Genomic DNA, 21930 nt, shown 5'->3' with positions numbered 1-21930 from the left:
TGACTGTGGAGAGGCTCAGAGGGGCTTGGAACATGTGTGTTCCCCCCTGATCGCATCAACACCAGGTGGGTACAACATAAGACCTGGTGCACTGCACCCACACAGTCATGCACTAGTGGAGGCTGGTGGAGGTAGAAATCGTAGGATATCATTAAAATAACATGGCAACTATGTGTCTGAGCCAGGGTTCCAATTACATACATCCCGCTGGGACCATATATACTGAAAAATGTATGCACTCACTGCAATGTAAATCGCTTTGGATAAAAGCGTCAGTTAAATGGCATATATATTATATATTATATTATGTGATGACTATTGTGGGTGACCTAAAAATAGAGGGCTGAACGGAATTCAACATTTTGTATGAGTGGACTTTAATATTCTAAATGTTTATGGGGGTGCACACTGAACAGTGACCTGTATCCCAGAGCATCCTTATAACTTGAACCCTCATCTGACCACAACAACAACAACAACAACAACAACAACAACAACAACAACAACAACAACAACAACAACAACACACTTAGAAATCCATTTGGATCAAGTTAGAGGGAATCATCATGACTGACTCAGAGGCAGACAGAAAGTAATTGTCATGTTCAGGGCAGGGGAGTATCTTAATTCTTGGCTAAAGGGACACTTCACCACTTTTTTCTTTTTTTTTACCTCATAATCAATATCTCCAGAACCATGAGACCAATGTATGAGTCAACACACATCATACATAGACCTACATAAATAATTTGCACACTACACACCACCACAGTTTGGTCTAAAGTAAACTGCTAAGGGAAAACACACAGAGATATAAACGCTGTCAATGAGAGTAATGTGCAGAGAATAAAGACAGTTAGAAGAGTATGGTCAACACAATTGTGAAAGAGCATACTGTTGTCCTGCAGATGTAACAACAATGGATGACATTGAGATATCTGTACAGACAGTTGATCACTTTATTGCCACATAGCAATAGGTGACATGCTAGATCCAGTAGGATACTGTAGCCTACTACCCCTAATCCGAGTTATCTAGGTTGGACACTAACTAAATAACAAGGACTCACCTTTCACTGAACGGATAGCAACAACAAGTAAACAAGCGGTGAGATATGACAAGGGTAACATCAACCCGTGACGTTTCATGTTGATTTCCCGAGTATTCCCCACTCTCTTTCCGAGGACAGACGGATAAATACTGTACCGCTAGTTTCCCGGCTGAGATTGACGGGGAAGGGAGGCGGATTCTAAATTAGCTGGTTCCATGGATTAGTCTGTAGGTGGAGCTAGCGAGCCAGAATACTCCCCCACCCTGTACATGTACGTAAGAATGGAGTGTAACCAAAAACAAACAATAATTTGTTTAATAACAGCAACACAATTATTTATTTTTAAAATGTTACACTATGTCTGCATGTCATCGTTTTGAAATACAATTTTAGATATATTTATTGATTATTGATGGCACATTGCAGTAGATGTGTGTCCCTAGAATAAGTGTTAAGACCTGGAGTTGATGCTTAGAATATGCGTATAGACATCATAGTCATTCCATTTTTCCCACTCTGGAAATCATGAAGTTTAGGACATAGCCTACTTTACAGTAGAGTCTTATGAGAGCGCAGTGCCACATCTGTCGCACCCAACGAATTTCAGATCTCTGTCGCCTCCAAGTGGATATTTGTTTTAATTGAAGAGATCATAGGTAGTGTTTATTATTAACAAGACAGTTATGTCATTCATGTATGACATTCATGTATATGTTTATGTTTGTGTGTGTTTACAGTATGTGTATGTGTGTGTGTGTGTGTGTGTGTGCGCGCGTGTGTGTGTGTGTACTGTATGTGTGTGTGTGTGTGTGTGTGTGTGTGTGTGTGTGTGTGTGTGTGTATTAGACTTAGACTTTTCGTATAGGAATATAACTACGAATGTGTGTCAGAACAAAAACTGCAACAGCTCGCAACGTCTTGTGATAGCTCGGCTACCAATGTTATGTAACAACACCTTTCTGGTGACATCCTCACGTTTCTCTCAAATTCAGAGAAAAAAAAAACAATAGCTATCCTTCATTCTTGACCACTATCGAATTGATAATAGAAAAGATAACCTGTGGTCATTTGAAACCAATCTTATGTCCATTGGATCGAGATCCGTTGTACATTTGTATATTATTTCCCTAAAGAAATATTTGGATACAATTGTGATCGTTTTTCTTAGCCAATCGCTGTAAAGAAATCGGAGGAGGGTGGGGTAAGGGATGGGAAAATCCGTCATTGAAATGACGTGACTGCGTCTGTAACCCAATGAGGAGACTCCTATGCAAAATAGTATCTTCTTCACTAGGAAGTGGATTCCGAGATGTCAGTTTAGAGCTAGACATGTTCATCCGCGTCCACGCACAGGGAGGAAAATACTAGAACGGACGCCACTGTAAACTATGTTGAGATAAATATAGAAAAATCCGTGAAAGCACGGATCCAGATACACAGGACAAGCAGGAAACGACTGGACACGCTTTAGGAGCAAACGGTAACGATGGATGGCTGCTACGTAGCTAGATCATCGGGGTGGCTCGCTAACGAGCCACTCACTGACACTGTTGTTGTGAGATGTGTTGTTGAGTGTGAGATGGCAAGTGTGGTAGATAGCTGGTTAACGGTTACCTTGAAGTTATTTGACAGTGTAATGTTCGCACGTATAAATACCTTGCTTATTTTACTGGTGTTTAATGTCATTAACTAGGAGGTTCCCAGCATTCACCCATGCCACCATTGTTTGTAGCGTCGGTTAGTTTGAGGATGCGCGAAAAGGGATGGTGTTAACTGGGCCCTTTTTACAGAGTGACAGTTCTGGGTAAAACTGTTATTGTTTCGGTAGGTAGGCTATCAGTCCTCCGTCTGTGGCTATATCCTATTTTCCACTTCATGAGTTGACAGTGTTCATTGATAACGAATGTATAACTGTGTTTAGTTGCCGTAGCTTGCTTGTCAATGGGTGTCGGCGACGGACGGTAGGTTGAACAGAAAACCTAGACTGGATTGGGCTGTCCGTGATGCAAGTTTACTCTGTTTTATCCTTGCATTTTGTGTGTGTGTGTGTGTGTGTGTGTGTGTGTGTGTGTGTGTGTGTGTGTGTGTGTGTGTGTGTGTGTGTGTGAGAGAGAGAGAGGTGTAAACTCCCTCTGACCATCAGAACTTAAGATATGTCTGTTCTAAATATACATGAGGGCATCCATTGAACCCTATAGACCTATTTCTTGCCTCTCTAATATCGAAACAACTCCAATTCAATGCATGTTTTACCAAGCCAGTTCCAATCACACAAACGTTTGTAATCCTATCCATTGCAGCTTCAATGAAATATAGCAATACAAACATAATAGCTGAGTTTGGGATGTTAGTGGAATGGGCTGTCTTTCTCTCTCTTCACTGTGTTCATGCACAGCTGCACAGCTGTCAGACAGATTAGGCTATTGTGAATATGGGGCACAGTCATGGAGTTGTTTCCCTAATCTGTAACCTAACCTTTTAGTAGAACAGTAGGATGCTCTATATTACTATAATATTATTGACTGGACTGGAGGACAGACTAGCCTATTATTATTATTATTATTATTTATTTGTTTGGCCTTTAGCCACTCAGAGTTTTCCCCCAAAATGACACTGATCATACGGACAAACTGGGTGATGGACGGGAAACCCGTCTGGTGGGGGTTTCAATACTAGAGAAATAAAGGTGTGTTGATCAGTTTTTAGCATTTTACTGTAGATGGTATTGAAGGGAACGCACACAGAAAAGACGGGATTCATAGCTAGCGATTGGCATGTTGATCTTAGAGACCGGCAGGCAGCACTGATATAATTGCTTATCAGACAGTGCTCTTTTCTCATTGGAGAGGACAGCTAATCCTCTGGGGAATTCCATGTGGAGCTGTTGGAGACAGCAGGGAACACTGACTGTTGGTTAGGGCCATTGAAAATGGCTGCTGGTCACAGCTCATTCTGGCTACCTGGGTGACAAGTCAATTTGTATAACTGTCAGTGACTGATTTGAGGTCAGTGCTTAAGATTAAAGAGTGTAGATTGGGACCATAGATATACACACACACACACACACACACACACACACACAGTGGCTTCAGAGAGAGAGAGACACACACACACACACACACACACACACACACTGAGAAATGAAGTGTGCTATACAGTTAGTAGGCTAATTGATTGTTTGGTCTCTTTTCTTTACAGATTTGACCGAATCACTGTGACTTTGTCTCCGCATAAATTACATCCTTCAGACAGAGAGGATCTTCTTCTATTGGAATCTAAACCCACATTGTAAGTGAATGATTATCAATATAAAATATCTTTCCTCAGTGTTCTGTTTTTGAATTGTATGTTTTGTCAACATTTTTGGGGGGTTTTTACAACGTGAAACATTTGTGTTCTTCTTTTGAGGGAGTTTTTCTTTTTTGCTTTGTTCTGTTTAGCATCATTGTGTTTGTTAATTTCCTGTTTGTGAGTTGTTACATTGTTCCTACTAGCAGCTGGACATATTTTGCTACACAGCCCATGTGACTGTCAGAGTGAGGTAGCCTCTGTTTGTTCCACGGGTCACTTCCTCATTCTGGTGTAATGGTAATAATCCAGCTCAGCATCACTGGGGGACTTGGTTTCATGTTTAGATCAGCATGCTGTAGGTGTTATTAACATACTGAAGTGTATCTTCACGCTGACTGTCAACCCACTCTGTAGTTCAATAGGCCCACTCAGTCATCATAGGCACTGAATCTACAATTTAATTCCTACTTTATTTATCCCACAAGGGGCAATTATGTAGGCAGGAGTTCAGGCACATAAAAACAAACAGTTTGTATCAAATGCAATGGCTGGTGGCCAACTCTACAACTGATAGTTTGGCCCATAGAATCCCAAAGTTGTTAGGGGTTGGTGGTTGCCCATAGCATCACTCATGTAGGCTATTTAAAACATTCTGTTTGTGTCTTTTGATTGACCAGACCTGTGTTTGTCTTTCAGAGCCATCATGAGCACCGTCGACTCACGAAATCCCAATCATCTCTGGGGCGACGTGCACGCCATCGCCCCAGAGATGCCCGCCATGTTTGACGGTATGAAGCTGGCAGCGGTGGCCACGGTGCTGTACATCATCGTGCGCTGCCTGAACCTGAAGAGCCCCACAGCCGCCCCTGATATCACCTACCAGGACACGGCCCTCAACCGCTTCCTGCTCAAGTCCTGCCCCATCCTGACCAAAGAGTGAGTGCCACTACCATCCATCTGTCTGTCCGTTTGGGTCTGCTTTTTCTATCTGTCTAGTCTGGGGTTGCTATGGCAATAGCAGTGTTTGTCTATTTATCTGGACTTGCTAATGAAGTAGCAGTTTGTCAGTCTGGGGTTGCTACGGCAGCGCTAATGTTCCCATCAGTGTTTCTGGGTCTGTGATGTCAGCATGAGTGTTTCTGTAACCGATTTCAGATGGTAAACACACTCCTCAAGTTCAAATACCCCACACGCGCTGTCTAATTGCCAGCTTTTCGATAGCATAGCTGATTTGCATCGGGTATTTGTGGAGACGGTGTGTTGGCAAGTCAGAGGTCGCAACTTGACGTCTGTTTCATTTCTCAAATGGCTCAAAACCAAGCACACTACCATGCTCTCTCTTCATGGTGCTGGAAATCTAAGCCTCGAGGATCAGCTTACATTAAAAAGAAAGAAATAGTCCCACACGTGCGTGTTATATTTGCAAATGTAATGTGTCAAAGTTTCGGGCTGTGACCTTTATCAAGACATTGTTTCTGTCTGTCCACCTGGCCATGATACAAATGACTCATTGAATCTTGAAGGTTATTCTAGTGATAATGGGCCGAACCAAATGTTGTAACACTTGGAGTTTCATATTTTCATGTTTATTGGGGTGGTTCGATTTGTTTACCCACACTACCCAGCACCCTCTGGGCATCCCTGTAATCCGAACCCTGTATCTGGGCTTGGCACGGCAGTGATGTCAGCACGGATGCTTCTGTTGTCACTGTATACATAGAAGGAAGGACGTTCACCGTACAGTCAGCAAGGAGCTGACAAACATGGTCATGTGGTGTCAAGAAAACGGTCAGAACAACTGTTTGTAATGGAAAAATTACGAGTGCTCAAACTTCTGCGGAACAGCTGAACAGCCAGGCATTCCCTTAAAGTGTGTCATTGTTCTCAGATTCTCTAAAGTTCTACTGGCCTAATGGTCCTGAGGACCCCAGTGGATCGCTGTGGAGTCTGTCGGCTTCTCTCACCGCTGGCCTGGCTGCTTCATAAGCCATTGTTACGCAATCACTCTCTTCTCCTTCTCCCCCCATGAGTATTGGGAGAGGTTTTCCAATAGGACGTCCTTTCACAGGCGTAGATGATGGTGATGGATGTGTGGCCATTTTAGATGTTTGTGTTTGTGTGTTAGATAGTGTGAGGTGTGTTTACTTTTGTTGGAGACCTCTCTGTCTGTATTTAGACTTGCATATTTTGGGCTGTGAGTGAGTAAGAGTTTTGGTATGTTTCAGTTTAGGGAGGGACGCCCAGTGAAATATTAACATCCAGTTAAGATAAACTATTGCATGCCTCATGCTTGTTATGTGATTAGCACAAAGTGTGTGTGTGTGTGTGTGTGTGTGTGTGTGTGTGTGTGTGTGTGTGTGTGTGTGTGTGTACATGTTTGTTGTTATGATTTGATGGTTGGTTTGATTTGAACACCCCTGAAGTAATACCTTTCATTTGAGTACTTTTTGAGCTTTTGCTGTTGTTTATGCTGCATCTAATGGCGAGTAAACACACTAAGTAGACATTTTAGTAATGTGCAGTGATGCCCATTAGAGTTGTGTAACAGTCACCCCTCTGACCCCTGAGATCAATCATGGAGAGAGAACAGGAGAGGCTGGTGGAGGTAGAATTCAGAGGACAGGCTCATTGTAATGCATGGAATGGTGTCAAAAGTGTTTGATGCCATTCCTCATTACATTCCATGCATTATAATAAGCCCGTCCTCCGATTTCTACCTCTACCAGCCTCCCCTGAGAGAGAACTATAGTGGAGGTGCACCTACTCGACTGCATTCACAAATACTCATTGTCTTTTGAATGCAGATCCGTTCGACTGTGCTCTTTTCTTTAATTTAGGCCTAGCGAGAGTTTGGGAATTGACCAAGCTTCCTTTCAATAATAAAATAGAATAGAATAGATTATTTTCCATTGTAAATGGAGGTGTTTTGCTGTCATGTCGCCCAGTTTCCTGTTTACACACACCCACCTCTGATATATTGAGTGAATCTCAATAATCTCAGTTCCCCTTCCCTCCCATTGCCTCTGAAGTACAGTCTCTATGATCATAGGGCCCCCTCAGTCCTTCATCTCAAACCCTCTCACCCTCTGATCATGTGGTGTTGTTCAGGAAACCACCCTGGAAGAAAACTTGAAGTGAGGTCTGGGCAGGGGAGATCAGAGAGAGAGTGTGTGTCCGTGTGTCCGTGTCCTATTGCATCAGTAATTTATCAGCCCTTGAATAGAACAGGCCTGTGACTTTGATCTGTACTTCAGACGACAAAGGGTATATCAATCAAGCCAGGCCAGCCATGATGGCTTCTGTTTCCTTTTCTGTTGTGACCTGCTGACTGTCAAGGACAACAGCAGGTCACACACACACACACACACACACACACACACATACACACACACACACACACAATCTCTCTCTCTTATGTCAGCTCTTTATGTGTTTGGAAATGGGACTGTAAGCCAAACATAAACCCTGTCCTGAGATACCCAACTGGAATATTCTAGAAGCTAGCTCTGTGTTATAAGCTGGTTGGCCGCGACAGACAGGCAAACAGTTAAAGAGCATCTCACTATAATAGCATTAGCCATTAACATTAGCACAGCGTAGCCTGCAGTGGAGGGTTTTTAGAGGTAGGCCTAATCACTGACTTAACCTGATTATTTAGGTGAAATATAGGTTTCCACGAGGTAGCTTTCACCAACCAGGCCATGATCAGTGATGTCCTCAAGAAAGAAGGGAGGGAAGGAAGGAAGGAAGGAAGGAAGGAAGTAGGGATGTATTTTGAGGAGTATTCCCACAGGGCCAGATCCTCTGCCTTGATCCTAGGATTGTCGTCCCCCCTCTGGTCCCCATGGATGAAGCGGACTATCCTGGCACTGATCCTCTAGTCCTCTAGTCCTCTTAGTCCTCCTGTGACAACAATGACATCATCCCCACCGTCGGGGGATTATTCACAATTCTCTGAATCCTAATGCCCTACGGTTTCTACCTCTACAACAGACATCAGAGTTGATTGTGTTCTCACACATGGCTGCTTCGTTGTTGTGTGTAATCTCAGTAATGGCGGTGCTGCTGAGGTGTTAGTGGTGATTGCAGTGGAGAGGTAGTGGTTGTGATGAGTCATACCTTATGTAATGGAGAGGGCACCGTCCAGGTGTTCTCTCAGGTGTAGGCTCGTTCCCAGACGCCTCCGCCCGATTAGCCTGGGGACCAGGTTAGGTGTGCTGTGGCTGCTCCAATGACAGTGGGGGGGGGAAGGTGAGAGGAAGGATGGGCAAAGTTGAGTTAATGTTAATGCCACGGTGCACTTTGGTCTGTGTATGCGCATGCTCGCATGTGTTTTCTTCAGTGAGGGGAATGTCCAAAGCAAGGGAAAAGGTGTCTGAGAGGTTACATAATCAGAACACAGAACACTCAATTTGAACCTCAAATATTTGCTGAAGCTAATCTAGGTATATGTCGACAAGGTGTCTGTGTTGTGGCGCAGAAATGTGCTGTTCATGTTGTATTTGGATGTTGCTGTGTTTAGATTTGTTTATAGCCTTCTTCCAAGGGCTTTCTGTGAAATTGTCAACTTCCGTGGTAGTTTCAGAATGCAGATGTGAGAATGTGCGACACGTCTCAATACATCGCATCAGCTATCAGATATCATCACCAGGATGGGCCTTTACATAACACAGGCAACATAACCTCTATACCTGGTAGTGGGAGTCATAAGGATACAGTACAAAGTGTGTGTGTGTCTAGGCTAGTACTCAGAAAGGTGAACCTTGCCTGTTGCTCAGCGACTCTGTAGGAAGGTTATGCTAACTATGTATGTTAAAGTCAACACTGTAATATAACGCCTGCTTTCAGTAGCATTAGCTGACTAAGCTAGTTCTCGTATGTCATAGAAATGTCATGTGTCTGCACTCGACAAAATGGAGAGAAGAAAAACCTGCACTCACTAGAGTCACTGTGGTTATTTTGTAATCATTGCTGCAGCAGTGAAATCAATATGTCGGCAAGAGCCAGAGGTGGACTTTCAAAAGAATGTGAAATACAGTGCATTCGGAAAGTATTCAGACCCCTTCACTTTTTCCACATTTTCTTGTGTTATAGACTCAATTTGAAAGAGATTAAATTAAAAGAATTTGCCATCAATCCACACACAATACCCCAGAATGACAAAGCGAAAACAAGTTTTTGGAAATTTCAGGAAATTTATTAAAATTAAAATACAGAAATACCTCATGTACATAAGTATTCAGACCCTTTGCTATGACACTCTTAAAATTAGCTAAAATGCAAAATGTCATCAGCAAATCACTCAATAAGTTGAATTGAGTCCATCTTAATGCAAGGATAAGAGTAATTTTGTAATTAATATCTTTGTTTTTATAGGGTCTCTGATTTGCATAGAAATCAATTACCCTGTGGATCAGGTTGTCATTACAAACTGAGCAAATGGAGAGGAACAAAACTGCTCAGGAATGCGACCCTGAGGCCTGGGGAGACTTACAAAAATCTGCAAAGTTGAATGGTCGAGAGGGACAACATTATCTCAGTCACTCTACAAAATTGGTCTATAACCAAGTGGCCAAAAAGAATCCCTTAATGGAAAATAATTTATCAAGTGATAAAGAAAGTGGTTGGAAATGTGTTTATTTGGTTTTACTACAAAGCATTAAGTTTGGTGCAAATCCAGTAAATGCAATGCAGTTTCCGTACCATCTCTCGTGTGAAGAATAGTGGTAGCTGCATCAAGTTATGGGTATGTTTGTCACTGACACGGACTGGGGAGTTTGTTAAGATCAAGAGAAAATTATGAAATTTGCTGAGTTGGAAGTGACATCCTAATCTATACAGTGTGTAATTGATTCCTATGCAAATCAGAGACCCTATATTTATGTGGCTGTTGATGCCAAAGACATTTCTATCAATAGAGTTAAATCGTGTGTGTGTGTGTGTGCAGGTACATTCCGCCCCTGCTCTGGGGTAAGAGTGGGCACCTCCAGACGGCCCTGTATGGGAAGATGGGCCGTGTGAGTTCACCTCACCCTTGTGGACTCAGGAAGTACCTGCCCATGCAGGATGGAGCCACGGCGACCTTTGACCTGTTTGAGCCTATGGGGGAACACCGGACAGGAGGTGAGCTAGGCTGTCTGTTCATAAATAAATAAATAAAATGTGTTTGTTTACTAAGAATAATAAACTTGGGATATATTGTGCTCCTCCATAAACCATTGTTTCAGTTGAAGGGTGCTAAGATCACAGAGAGAGTGCTTGCCTGTTATGGTGTATATCTCTATCATATTGTCATGTATAACATGAGCCTCAGGTCTTGGAAACAGCTGCAGTGGAGAGCTAAGGGGCCGGGGGGGGGGGGGGGGTGAATCAGCCAATTGGAAGCACAAGACTGAAACCTCCCTTCACATTAGTGAACATGACTTGACTGTTATCACATGCATCTCTTCTTCTGGTTGCCCTTCAGTTACCTGGATGACAGTTATGAAACAATAGCCTCTTTTGTTGAAGTGTCAGTTGACGTCTAGCTAATGTGATGTCACGGATATAGAGTTAGTCTTGTGAGGACAGTGAAACAGGTTTATAGAAAAATCTATTTTTTTTTTTTTAAGAGTTTGTTCTGTAACGCTCTCAGAACTTGGCTATGTCTGTCTACTTTCTCCCATTCAAATGAAACACTAAAAGTGATGTACACTTTGACTTCTGTCAACTTGACTTCTGTCAAGCTGACATAGGGTTTATTATGTATTGGCATCACCATACAACCTTATCTTGTTATTTGCATACCACACGGTACAACGACCCATCGGTGAAGACGATGAACCTTTGCCTTTAACCAGAATCCCTCTTATCTACTCTGTCTGTATTTTCATTTGCAAATGTCTCGCTGACCCGTGTCTGTTTGCTGTTCCCACAGATGACATTACCATGGTGATCTGTCCGGGTATCGGGAACCATAGCGAGAAGCACTACATCCGTACCTTCGTGGACCACTCCCAGAAGGAGGGCTACCGGTGTGCCGTGCTCAACCACCTGGGGGCCCTGCCGAACATCGAGCTCACCTCCCCACGCATGTTCACCTACGGTGAGAAGCGCACACGCACACACACACACACACACACACACACATGCACACACACACACACAAATGCTCCAAATATAGGTCTACTTTCAGAAATAACTGAATAATAATGAATGTTGTTGTTGTCCTAGGCTGCACATGGGAGTTTGCGGCCATGGTGGGCTACATCAAGAAGACGTACCCCCAGACCCAGCTGATAGTGGTGGGCTTCAGCCTGGGGGGCAACATTGTGTGCAAGTTTCTGGGGGAGAACCGGACCAATCAGGAGAGAGTACTGTGCTGTGTCAGCTTCTGCCAGGGCTACAGTGCACTCAGGTGGGGAGCTGTGTATTAAACCACTAGGGCCTAAATCATCAATCTCCCATTAGACCTGTATCAGAACCATCACAGAACACACCACTGTCACGTACACTATCATGTACCCCTATACTACTGCCCCAAGTTCTCCACCCCCCCCCCCCCCCACACCTGATGTCCTCATGATGCCCCCCTCCCTCCCTCCCTCCCTCCCTCCCTCCCTCCCTCCCTCCCCTGCTTGGTTGCTCAGTGCACTGGTTAGATGATAACAACAAGGAGCAGAGGGTACCGGCTCCGTAGCTCATGCTGTTTATAACACATCTTGTTTATGTTATCTCTCACGTAACGGCATCATAGAGTTCCATTTCCGTGGGCTCTATGGTAGCAGCTGTCCCATGTCCCCGGCCCATGCCTTTTAATCCCAGGGCTGGATTTGATTAGACTCCGAGGGGGGGGGGGGGTGGGATCTGCAGAGAGAACACAGTGGACTGACTTCTGGTGCTGCTGAGATGAACGAGACATGCGTGACCGAGCTGTTTTGTGGATGTGATATTACAAGCCCTGGGAGGGGTGGGGTGTGTGTGTGTGTGTGTGTGTGTGCTCCCCAGCGATACAAACTGTCAAGACATTCATGCCACCACACCTTAAAGAGTTTGAATGGCGGCCAGCATCTCTTGGCAGTAACACCGTCTGGTCTATCCGGACAGTCAGCGAGCTTGGCCTGCTGTTTTAGGGGGGGTTGTGTGTGTGTGTGTGCGGGGGGGGGGGGGTGGGCAGACAGACTGGCCTTTTGTGAAAAGGGATTACGGTCTTTTTCCCCTCAGCCTATTTTCCTTTCCCCGTCTATGACCTAGCTGAAGCCCTCTCTTTTGTCATGCCCTGTGCCATCTGTTGAATGGGGCTGGTTGGCTGTGTGCTTCACCCTGTAGCCCATGAATACTTCATTATTTATACTTTTACTCCCCCCGCTATTGGTAATCCATGCAAATACTTTTTTCATTACTTATTGCTCCAGGGCCAACAAAATCCACCATTATATTCAATTTGACAGACATGCTGTACGATTGGCCCAACAGCTGTGCAGAATTATATTCATGTGTATTTGTTCTGCGAAGCTTTCCAATGCTATAAATGAACTGGGTTATTGAACTGCCTGCATTATTACTGCCTGTATTCAGTAGTGTTTGGTGACACAATGCTACTGTGTGTTGTGTGCCTGTCACCTCAGTCAATGAGCGGTGTCCATGGACACAGAACATGCCTGGGTCTTTGTGCAATGGATTATGTCCAGTGTTGGGGGTGGGGGGGTTGCGTAGAAAGCAACCCTGCTGCACGGCACTTGGCTGACTTGCTGACTTGGCTGACTTGCTCTTCTCCTCTCCTCTCCTCTCCTCTCCTCTCCTCTCCTCTCCTCTCCTCTCTCAGGGCCCAGGAGACCTTCCTTCAGTGGGACCAGTGCAGACGCTTCTATAACTTCCTCATGGCCGACAACATGAAGAAGATCATCCTCTCACACAGGTACCGGCCCCATTTCAACACTTACAGGATGCATCCTTCCCTCCTAGCTACGTATCTGGGATGCATTTTCAACATATTGGAATAGGTCCCTGAAGCCATCAACCCCCCCCCCCCCCCCCCCCCCCCCCCCACCCCAGCTCCTTTCTTTTAGAGAGAAGAGGTAGTTTGCGAAAAAAATATCAAGACAGAACATTGAAAGTGCATCTCAGTAGTCTAGTGTCTTCCTATCCTTCAGCTGGCGTGGGCCCCATGGGGGGGGTAGAAACACTGTAACACTCTTTAGATGAGAGTTCTCTCCAAGCAGAGATGCTAACCTCACCTTCACAGCACCCTGCTGACGCAAACTGTTTAATTAATGACATGAGGAGGCAGTAGGCAGCCACGCTGACATTCCTGCTGATGGAGTTGGTGACACGTATGTTAGATACCATTGCTCATTCCATTCCAGGCATTACAGTAAGCCCATCCTCCGATTTCTACCTCCGCCAGCCTCCCCTGAGTTACAGTGAGCCACAGTGAAGTCCTTGTGCAGTGTTTGAGTGCATACCATGTGACAACCTCAACCTGGTATTCAAGATTCAAGATTCAACACTTTTGAATCTTGAATCTTGAATACCAGGTTGAGGTTGTCACATGCGTTTCAAATAGGGTGTCTCAACATCGTGTGTGTGTGTGTGTGTTTGACAGGGGCAGTCTGTTCGGAGGAAGCTCAACCAAGATGGAGGACGCCGATCTGAGCCGGCTGTACACGGCCACATCCCTCATGCAGATCGATGACAACATCATGAGGTAGGACACACACACACTCCACCAGCCACAGATCTACCATCAGATTGCCCCAACCCCCCAGTCCTCATAGTACAGGATGTCCTGAATGTTTTAGTGTTGACTGTTTTAAAAAAATCTTGTGGGTATAGTTTGGGCCTATAGCACCGTGAGCTTTTCTACTAATGTCAATGTTGATTATGCATCTCCTCTGAGGCCTTCTAGTTCAGCTGGTTTTGGAATGATATGGCTGGTTTCTGCTGCACGGTGCTGTGTTTGATAACCTGTCATGGTTTTCTGTCTTGGCAGAAAATTCCACGGACACAGCTCCCTGAAGGAATACTACGAGAAGGAGAGCTGTGTGCATTTTATTCACAATGTAAGTAAAAAACGTGTCTTTCTCTGTGCTGTTGTACATGTCATGATTTTAGCATGTGTCTGCCTGGACTTATTATATGTAAGCATGCTGTAATGCAACCTTTATTTCGTAGTTAAATGTGTCTTACAGGACCTTGTATTTTGTGGGTAAATCTGTCCTAAGGGACCTTTATTTTGTGGGTAAATGTTTCTAACGGGACCTTTATTTTGTAGGTAAATGTGTCTAACAGGACCTTTATTTTGTAGGTAAACGTGCCACTGCTGCTGGTGAACTCTGCAGACGATCCTCTGGTACATCAGTCCCTGCTCACCATCCCCCGCACGCTAGCAGGTAACAGCCTGCAGCACATTTCTCTTTCCACAGCACATTCACAAGTAGGGACACACACACACACACACACACACACACACACACACATATTCTGCCCCACCATGTCAAGAAGTTAGTTTTCATCTTAACACACCTTGCGGAGAGATGGATTTGGAGACGGAAACAAAATGTATCTGAGTACTGCCTCTGGCTATAAAATGCCAATTATGTACACCTCATGTTATAAATGTTATTTGTGTAGTTGAACTAGGAAATTGTTCCAAGTCTACCTTGTTTTGACAAGTTCAGGGCTTGAACAGGGCCCGGTTTTCTACTGTATATTGCTTTAGTTCATTGAAGAGCGGAGCTGGAATGATTCTCCCCTGTAGAGAAGGTGTGGTATTGAGCTAGGCGTGTTTGGAATGTATGACAGTGTATCACTGCCCAAGTAACACACACACACACACACACACACACACACTCTCTCTCTCTCTCTGTCTCTTTCATCCAGGGGTGTGCCGGTGTCCATCTGTTGTCTTGAGTCAGACTTTAGACACTACCATGTTAGACCCCTGTGAGGAGTATGGGTGGTATATTCTGTTGGGTTCTACATGATGCCATCACCCAGGTCAAACCTATGGGACTATACAACTCAGAATAGATGACTGAGAATAGATGGCTGCCAAATAACTCCCACTCCTCAAAGGCTTTAATGGGGGAGGAGGAGGCTGGTGGAAAGATTCCATGCCATGCATTACAATGAAACCCGTCCCCCGATATCTACCTACACCAGCCTCCCCTGGTTCAACAACAGAAGTATTTTAAGAAAGGAACAGCTCTTGCAACACAACACTGTGTGTCCAGGGAGTTCCATAGTGTCCTTCAGACTGGCTCCAGAGAGTTGTCTCCTCTCCACTCTAAAGGAGACTTTTACTTTTGGTGGAGGAGAACTTCCCTCTCTCTCTCTCATTTCCTCAAAGTCCTGTAGAATGTGTCTGGGTGATGTGATCCGTCCTGTGGGCAGTTATTTATAGGAGGGCTGGGCTGGGCCGAGCTGGCCAGGGCTGGACTGGGCTGGGCTGGCCTGGGCTATACTGGAGGGTAACACTAACCTTTCTGAGAGAGAGAGAGAGAGAGAGAGAGGGGCACAGTGCTGATGTAGGAGTTTGTCAGCTGGTGCCCTGCGTAACACTGGAGGGGAAATCAGCTGCTGTGTCGCTCCCCTTTGCCCTAGAAGAGCCTTTCTGACTCACATCTACCCGGAAGGGTGCACACACACACACACACACACATGCACTCACACATTCATTGTCCCATTCAAAGGCTTTCTATGGTACTATCCATGGAACCTGCCTAGTATCTAGATATCATTTTTAGCTGTGAGTCATTCCCTAGAATCACCTAGCCTATTCCCAGCATCTGTCACCAGTGGTTCAGGGTCCGTCTGTTTGTCTCTCTAACCTCTCCCACTCCCTTCCTGTGTCTCAGTCTAGTAGCTGTCATGAATATTGTATGGTCGTTCGCGCCCCATGGGATCATTAACAGCAGCCAGGCTCAGCCAGCCACTGCAGGGGTCCCGCACTAACCCACATGCAGTAGAGCCGGGGAACTGAGAAGAGAGGAATCCAGGACAGTCTTTCATAGGATGCTAGTGGTTGTCACTGGCCAGGCATCAGCTGGAGCAGAGCAGCAGGACTGTACCAGAGCCCCACATACAGACATGTGACTCAGACTACACTGTTCAGTATGATCTCAGTTGACACAGGTCATCATCAGTTTTTGAATGGAAAGAATTAAGGAGGCATTTTTGATTCATCCATTGAATGAACACTAGCTTCACTGTGAGTAGTCCCATGTCTCTGTGGAGTAGGTTAGCTCAGCCTCAAGTAGGTAAGCTAACCTACTCGCGGCTAAGCTAAACTACTTCGCAGAGACATGGGACTACTCACAGTGAAATGTTTGTTCATTCATAGTTAGTTTAGCTGTGAGTAAGCTAGCTTAGCCTAGACTAGGTTAGCCTAGAACAGTCTTATGTGGGTTTCAGCTAAACCAGTAGTAGATCAGCTTTCAGATGGTAGAGCTGCAGTGTTATATGGACCTGACCTCAGGTTTAAGTCGTCCTGACCTTCCTGTGTATTGTCCTCTTATCAAGGTGCTATCTGGGTTTTATCAAGATGTATAATTGCACAGATGATTTAATGAACCATAACTGTAAAGCGGTGCAGTGATCTTTTAACACCTGTCACTCTAACCTGCCATCACACTGACCCCTGCACACCTGGCGCTGGGATAGACTGTTGCATAACAGTCGGGGTTATTACTTTTTAATATCTACACTTTGTTGTAAAATGTTGTCAATTGTATTTTTATATTCCCAATGTGTACTTCAACAATCTCGATTACTTCAAAGATGTTGTTGACAGTATTGTGCATTGTCACTCCCTGTTAACTTAACAATGAGGAAGTGATATGATACATCTAACCCGTTGCCCTCCCCCCCCCCACACACACACCTCCAGAGAAGAAGCAGAATGTCATCTTCGCCCTGACGCTCCACGGGGGTCACCTGGGCTTCTTCGAGGGAGCGGTGCTCTTCCCTCAGCCCCTCACCTGGATGGACAAGGTGATCGTGGGCTACGCCAACGCCATGTGCCAGTGGGAGAAACAGAAACCGCCATGCCAGAGCGGCCACCGGACCGAGAGCCCGCCGTGCCCACCGGAGGAGAAAGCTGCTTAACCCTTAACCTCTGCCACTCAACGCACTTAGGGGAGACCTTAACCAAACCTGAACTACTACTCTCTCTTCACTCTTTCTCCTCTTAACCCCCCCCCCCCTCCCCTCTGCCACACCTCCCCCTGTAGCCCCGCCTCAACCACAATTATCCCTACCATCTCAGCCCCGCCCCTCTCTAAACCAGAACCACCTTACATGTGAAGGAACTAAAAAGACCAAATGCCTTTGTGCTTTTTTTCCATTGTGTGGGGATCTGAATGGAGAGGGAAAAAAAACAAAACAGTTTATTTCTGAAACATTAACAAGAGAGATCCCTTGAGATAGAAAAACATGGAATCATTGACCAAATAAAAAAAAAAAAAAAAAAAAAAGGGATGCAACAAGTTTAGAACGAGAAAGAAAGCACCATCGTAAACGTGTAGTCGTAGGAAAAGAGCAGGACAAGAGCACAGAAGAAAAAGAAGCCTCGTAGACGAGGAGGACTACCATGCTGCAGTTTAACCCAGTTACCGTACCGTACCGTACAAAGCTCACTGCTTCCTCTAACCGACCACCGTCAAGGGTTCTGTCTTAAACCAATACCGCCTCTTTATACAATATATCTTACTGACAGATACTGTATAAACAAGCCAGTGTAGTTGAGCAGACTGTGTGTGTGTGTGTGCGTGCGTGTGTGTGTGTGTGTGTGTGTGCGTGTGTGTGTGTGTGGATAGATAGAGAGGGAGCCCCTAGGGAAGCCCTGGCAGTGAGCGTGTGATGTTTCTGTTCTAGTTGATCTGATCCCATTCTTAGTTCATGGGCTGTTTGGACCTGTTTTTGTTTCCTTGGTGAATATCAGGCCGTTTTGGAATCTGGAATTTTCCTGATCATGAACCCCTGTACGATCGGAGTACATTTAGTAGGAGTTAAGGGGTCCAGAGGTCACTCCCCCCAAAGGACCCTGTCCCCAAAAGAACAGAGCAGGTGGATGTTTGCCTACCGGCCCTGAGTGGTCAACCTCCATGGGATCCATGCACATTCCTTCTGTCTCGTTGGTTCTATCACTTTTATTCAATGCACTTTATACATTGTATGCCACGATTTTTTCTTTCATTCTTTTCTTTCTTTTGGAACCATTTTGTTTTTCTCTTCTTCTTCTTTTTTTTTTTTTTCTTTTTCTTTTTGTATCAACAGCAGTTTAGGTGTGGGAACGACTTTGATGCGCTAGGTTTAGTACTCGCTGTGATCGATAGGTTACACTAGAGGATGAACTGGAGGGAGAGAGGTCAATAACTGTTAAGTTAGATGACTGGAATGATCCCCGTGTTCAGCCCAAACCCTGTGCTTTCCAGGGGAGGCTGGTGGAGGTAGAAATCGGAGGACGGGTTCATTGTAATGCATGGAATGGAATGAGGAATGGTATCAAACTCGTTTGTTATCTATCCTCATTCCGTTAAATGCGTTACATTGAGCCTGTCCTCCGATTTCTACCTCCACCAACCTCTGCTGGTGCTTTCCCCCATTAGACTATCCATCAGAGTGACCTCTGTCTGTCTGTCTGTCTGTCTGTCTGTCCTATGAGCCTTCCTACTCAGTCCTCGGCCCTTGATCAGCTCCAGGTCTTTAGAGACATGATAGACAATTGTCATTCCCTTCTAGAACACTAGAGACAGCCCACTGCCAACACACAGATGCTCCAGCGTGAGTGTCAAACACCCGCTTGGACCTCGTAGAAATGGTGTTTTCATTTCAAGCTAGCGCTCTGACTTGATAACGTAACCGAAACTTAACGTCTGTTACCAAAGTCAAAACGTATTGCGTGATGTGATGACTGGTTTGTCATTTGCATTTAGCTGTAGCGTCAGATGCTGCCACCATTGCCCGAGGGCATTGTTTATAGATAGAGATACTGATACAGAACACGGCTAACATTGTTTATCTGACCTGAGCTGTGAGGTGTGCTGAGTTGGGCTGGCCATGATTACGTTTATGATTACGTCAGTTCCAGAATAGGTAGTAGTTGATCTGATGTAGAAACCTGTTAGTAAAGGTGGTATTGTTCTGCCAGTAGGGGTGTACATAAGCCCAACTCTCTTGCAAGGGAACAGTATTTTTCAAGGCAATATACCTACAGGAGAAACCCTCTTTCCATTTCTTCTCGTGTAGACAAGGTTAGAGGCAACACTTTTGTGTAGTAAGTTACATACTTTGAAGAGTTTCATTCTAAAACGCTATATATCCATTTGCTAAATACTTTGACATGGAACATTTATCATTAAAAATCCAAATAATTAAGATGGATTGCAACTTCAAAAATATTATTATTATTATTAGAAGCATTTTTTTATTATTAGAAGCAACTAACTTAACATAGCTACTGTCATTGGAAATGTATCAGAAAAGGTTTTTGTCATGACAGCAATTATTTTACAGAAGAGAAAGTACATTTTTGAAAATAGTGGATATAGCTTTTTGCAAAGAAACTCTTAATTTGTTGATGTATGCATCATGTGACTATTCAGTTATGGTTATTCAGTTATTCTGCCTTCATGGGTAACCAAGAGGTCCTAACTTCATTAGCTGCAGAGATATAAGGCTGGTGATTTATACACTAAGCATCAGGTGTTCCAGCCCCAACCTAGCCCAACTCATGCACGTGCCATCATGGGCTCCCTTATCAGTCACCTCATGCAGGTCATTTGGCTGGCGGATGTTAGTCAGCTTGGCCACCTCCCTTGATCATATAACATGTATCACCACACCTGCGTGACAGACCTAGCTATCTCTGGTGTCATCACTGGGAGGAGACTTGTAATGTAAACGCAGCATATGAAGAAGCCTCTTAAATAGGCCTTCCTGAGAAGAAATATAGATTTTGATGGGTTATATGGTCATGTCTAGTATTGTGACTATAATGGACCTGTCTAATTTAAATGCCTTGTTGGCTGGTTTTGAATGGGGACTTCAAAGAAAGTGGGACATGGTGCATAAAGGGACCACTCCCTTCCTCTACCTCCCGAGGAATGGCCTCTGTCATCCAGCCAGGACCACTGGTGCCATCTGCTGGCTGGCTAGGAAAGCTAGCTTCAACTGCCTAATTCTCAACCAGTCGTGTATGGTCCATTTTGACATGATCATGGTTGACACACCCTCAGATGTTGGTCATATGATGGTCATTTTGAGATATGCCAGATAGTAAGATCTGTTTAGTCGTGTTACACCAGCAGCACAACACTAGTTACTGCAACAACTACATAACTACAACTCTCTACAAACAGAGTGTGCTCTGCCTTTAGAACATCTCCCTTCTTCTCCTGACCTGACTTTGCATAGAAATTCAGGTTTGGATGTATCTCTTCAAACAACTTAGACTTTCAACTTTCTTTTTTTTTTTTTTTTGATTGAATTTTTTGTAAAGTTTTTTGTATTTTGTATTTGTTATTGTGGTTATTACTGTTTTATTGTTCTTTTCTTGTGTATGTGCAAATGCGACAGAGCGTGTGTTTCTGAATGAACACTGGTGTATGCCGAGTCACAGCGCCACCTCTGGTTGTAAAAACCAAAACATGTCTTCACTTTAAAAAGAAAAAAAAAAAAGAATGAAACGTACAGTATACATAGCTATATATCAAGAGATGTTTGACGGGGACCAGGGGCAATTTAGAATGAATGAAGGCAATAATAAGGGGCGGGTTGTTCCTCTTGATGCTTACGTTGCAAAATATGTGAGGGGGGGGGTCAAAATATCTCATATGGACATCTTGTGGGTGCTATTCTGTTTTTACATAGAGTATGGGCTCCAATGTAGTGAATATTTGTTATACACTTTATTAAAAATGTTTTAATCTTAACATCTGCACATTTAACCTGCTGCTGTCTGCAATGTGGACTGTGGACTCGCAGGTCCCATGTTAAAACCCTAACAGAGTTGAGGAGTTTCCTACACTGTGAGATCAGGGGCCTTTCCAGTGGGGTGAATTGTCCACAGACTTGCTGATGGTGTGGTATTGCATAGAACTGACATGATTCTATCTTCTGCAAGATGGAGTTCTGCTCATTCTTTCCAATTTGTTTCCTTCAGAAATGTTCTGAACATTCCACCTTAGTGAATAGATCTCAGACACGGAAGGGAGCCCTTTCCGCCAATAAGAACACAGCGATCCATGACATCATTAACAGACACACACACACACCCATGCACGCACACACACGTATGTTCACTTCTAGAGCTTTATTCTTGTGTTTACAATCCATGTGGATGTGTGAAGATGGTAAACGTGGTAACTGTTCTGGAAGGGTGGTGAGTGTGGCTATGTAACAATGTAACTTTGGCGCACTGAATTAATCATACAGTATGACATTATGAATTCAGATCACTGGTGTGTTTTTGTTAAGAAAACCAATGGTGTGTGTGATGTAATAATTTAAGAAAATATGGTTATTGTGTTCCAAAAATAAATTATTTTCTTGTAAAAAAAAAAAGAAAAGAAAAGAAGAGGTCTCGTTATTGGTCTTTTATGAATTAC

At 44.3% G+C, this 21930-nt stretch overlaps 2 protein-coding genes across 3 annotated transcripts in view; one reads left to right on the top strand and one right to left on the bottom strand.

Annotated features, from left to right (window-relative positions):
- LOC310819711 (lactadherin-like) overlaps positions 1–1203 on the bottom strand; it is a 12500-nt gene extending 11297 nt beyond the window's left edge. For both annotated transcript variants that reach the window (XM_083691051.1, XM_083691052.1), the window contains exon 1: positions 1070–1203. In XM_083691051.1, the coding sequence (XP_083547177.1) occupies positions 1070–1148 (79 nt within the window). In that variant the 5' untranslated portion in view covers positions 1149–1203. The remainder of the gene's footprint in view (positions 1–1069) is intronic.
- A 1189-nt stretch (positions 1204–2392) lies between these two features.
- LOC310819773 (monoacylglycerol lipase ABHD2) lies at positions 2393–21876 on the top strand. Its single transcript, XM_083691152.1, has 11 exons — positions 2393–2531; positions 4250–4339; positions 5039–5278; positions 10290–10465; positions 11259–11426; positions 11555–11738; positions 13146–13238; positions 13926–14027; positions 14313–14382; positions 14628–14712; positions 17211–21876. The coding sequence occupies exons 3-11, from the start codon at positions 5046–5048 to the stop codon at positions 17426–17428; spliced, it is 1329 nt and encodes a 442-aa protein (XP_083547278.1). The 5' UTR covers positions 2393–2531; positions 4250–4339; positions 5039–5045; the 3' UTR covers positions 17429–21876.
- Positions 21877–21930: the final 54 nt, after the last annotated feature.

The sequence above is a fragment of the Argentina silus genome (assembly GCF_951799395.1).
Source record: "Argentina silus genome assembly, chromosome: 19".
Taxonomy (NCBI): domain Eukaryota; kingdom Metazoa; phylum Chordata; class Actinopteri; order Argentiniformes; family Argentinidae; genus Argentina; species Argentina silus.
Note: the sequence above shows the minus strand (reverse complement) of the source record. Positions and strands in the feature narration are given on the sequence as shown.

What these genes read in the sequence shown, in the direction of transcription:
- LOC310819773 (XM_083691152.1), top strand. Translation starts at nt 5,046, where the DNA reads ATGAGCACCGTCGACTCACGAAATCCCAATCATCTCTGGGGCGACGTG. An exon ending in GGGGGAACACCGGACAGGAG is followed by an intron (nt 10,466 to 11,258) that starts GTGAGCTAGGCT and finishes CTGTTCCCACAG; the next exon opens with ATGACATTACCATGGTGATC. An exon ending in GTGTGCATTTTATTCACAAT is followed by an intron (nt 14,383 to 14,627) that starts GTAAGTAAAAAA and finishes TTTATTTTGTAG; the next exon opens with GTAAACGTGCCACTGCTGCT.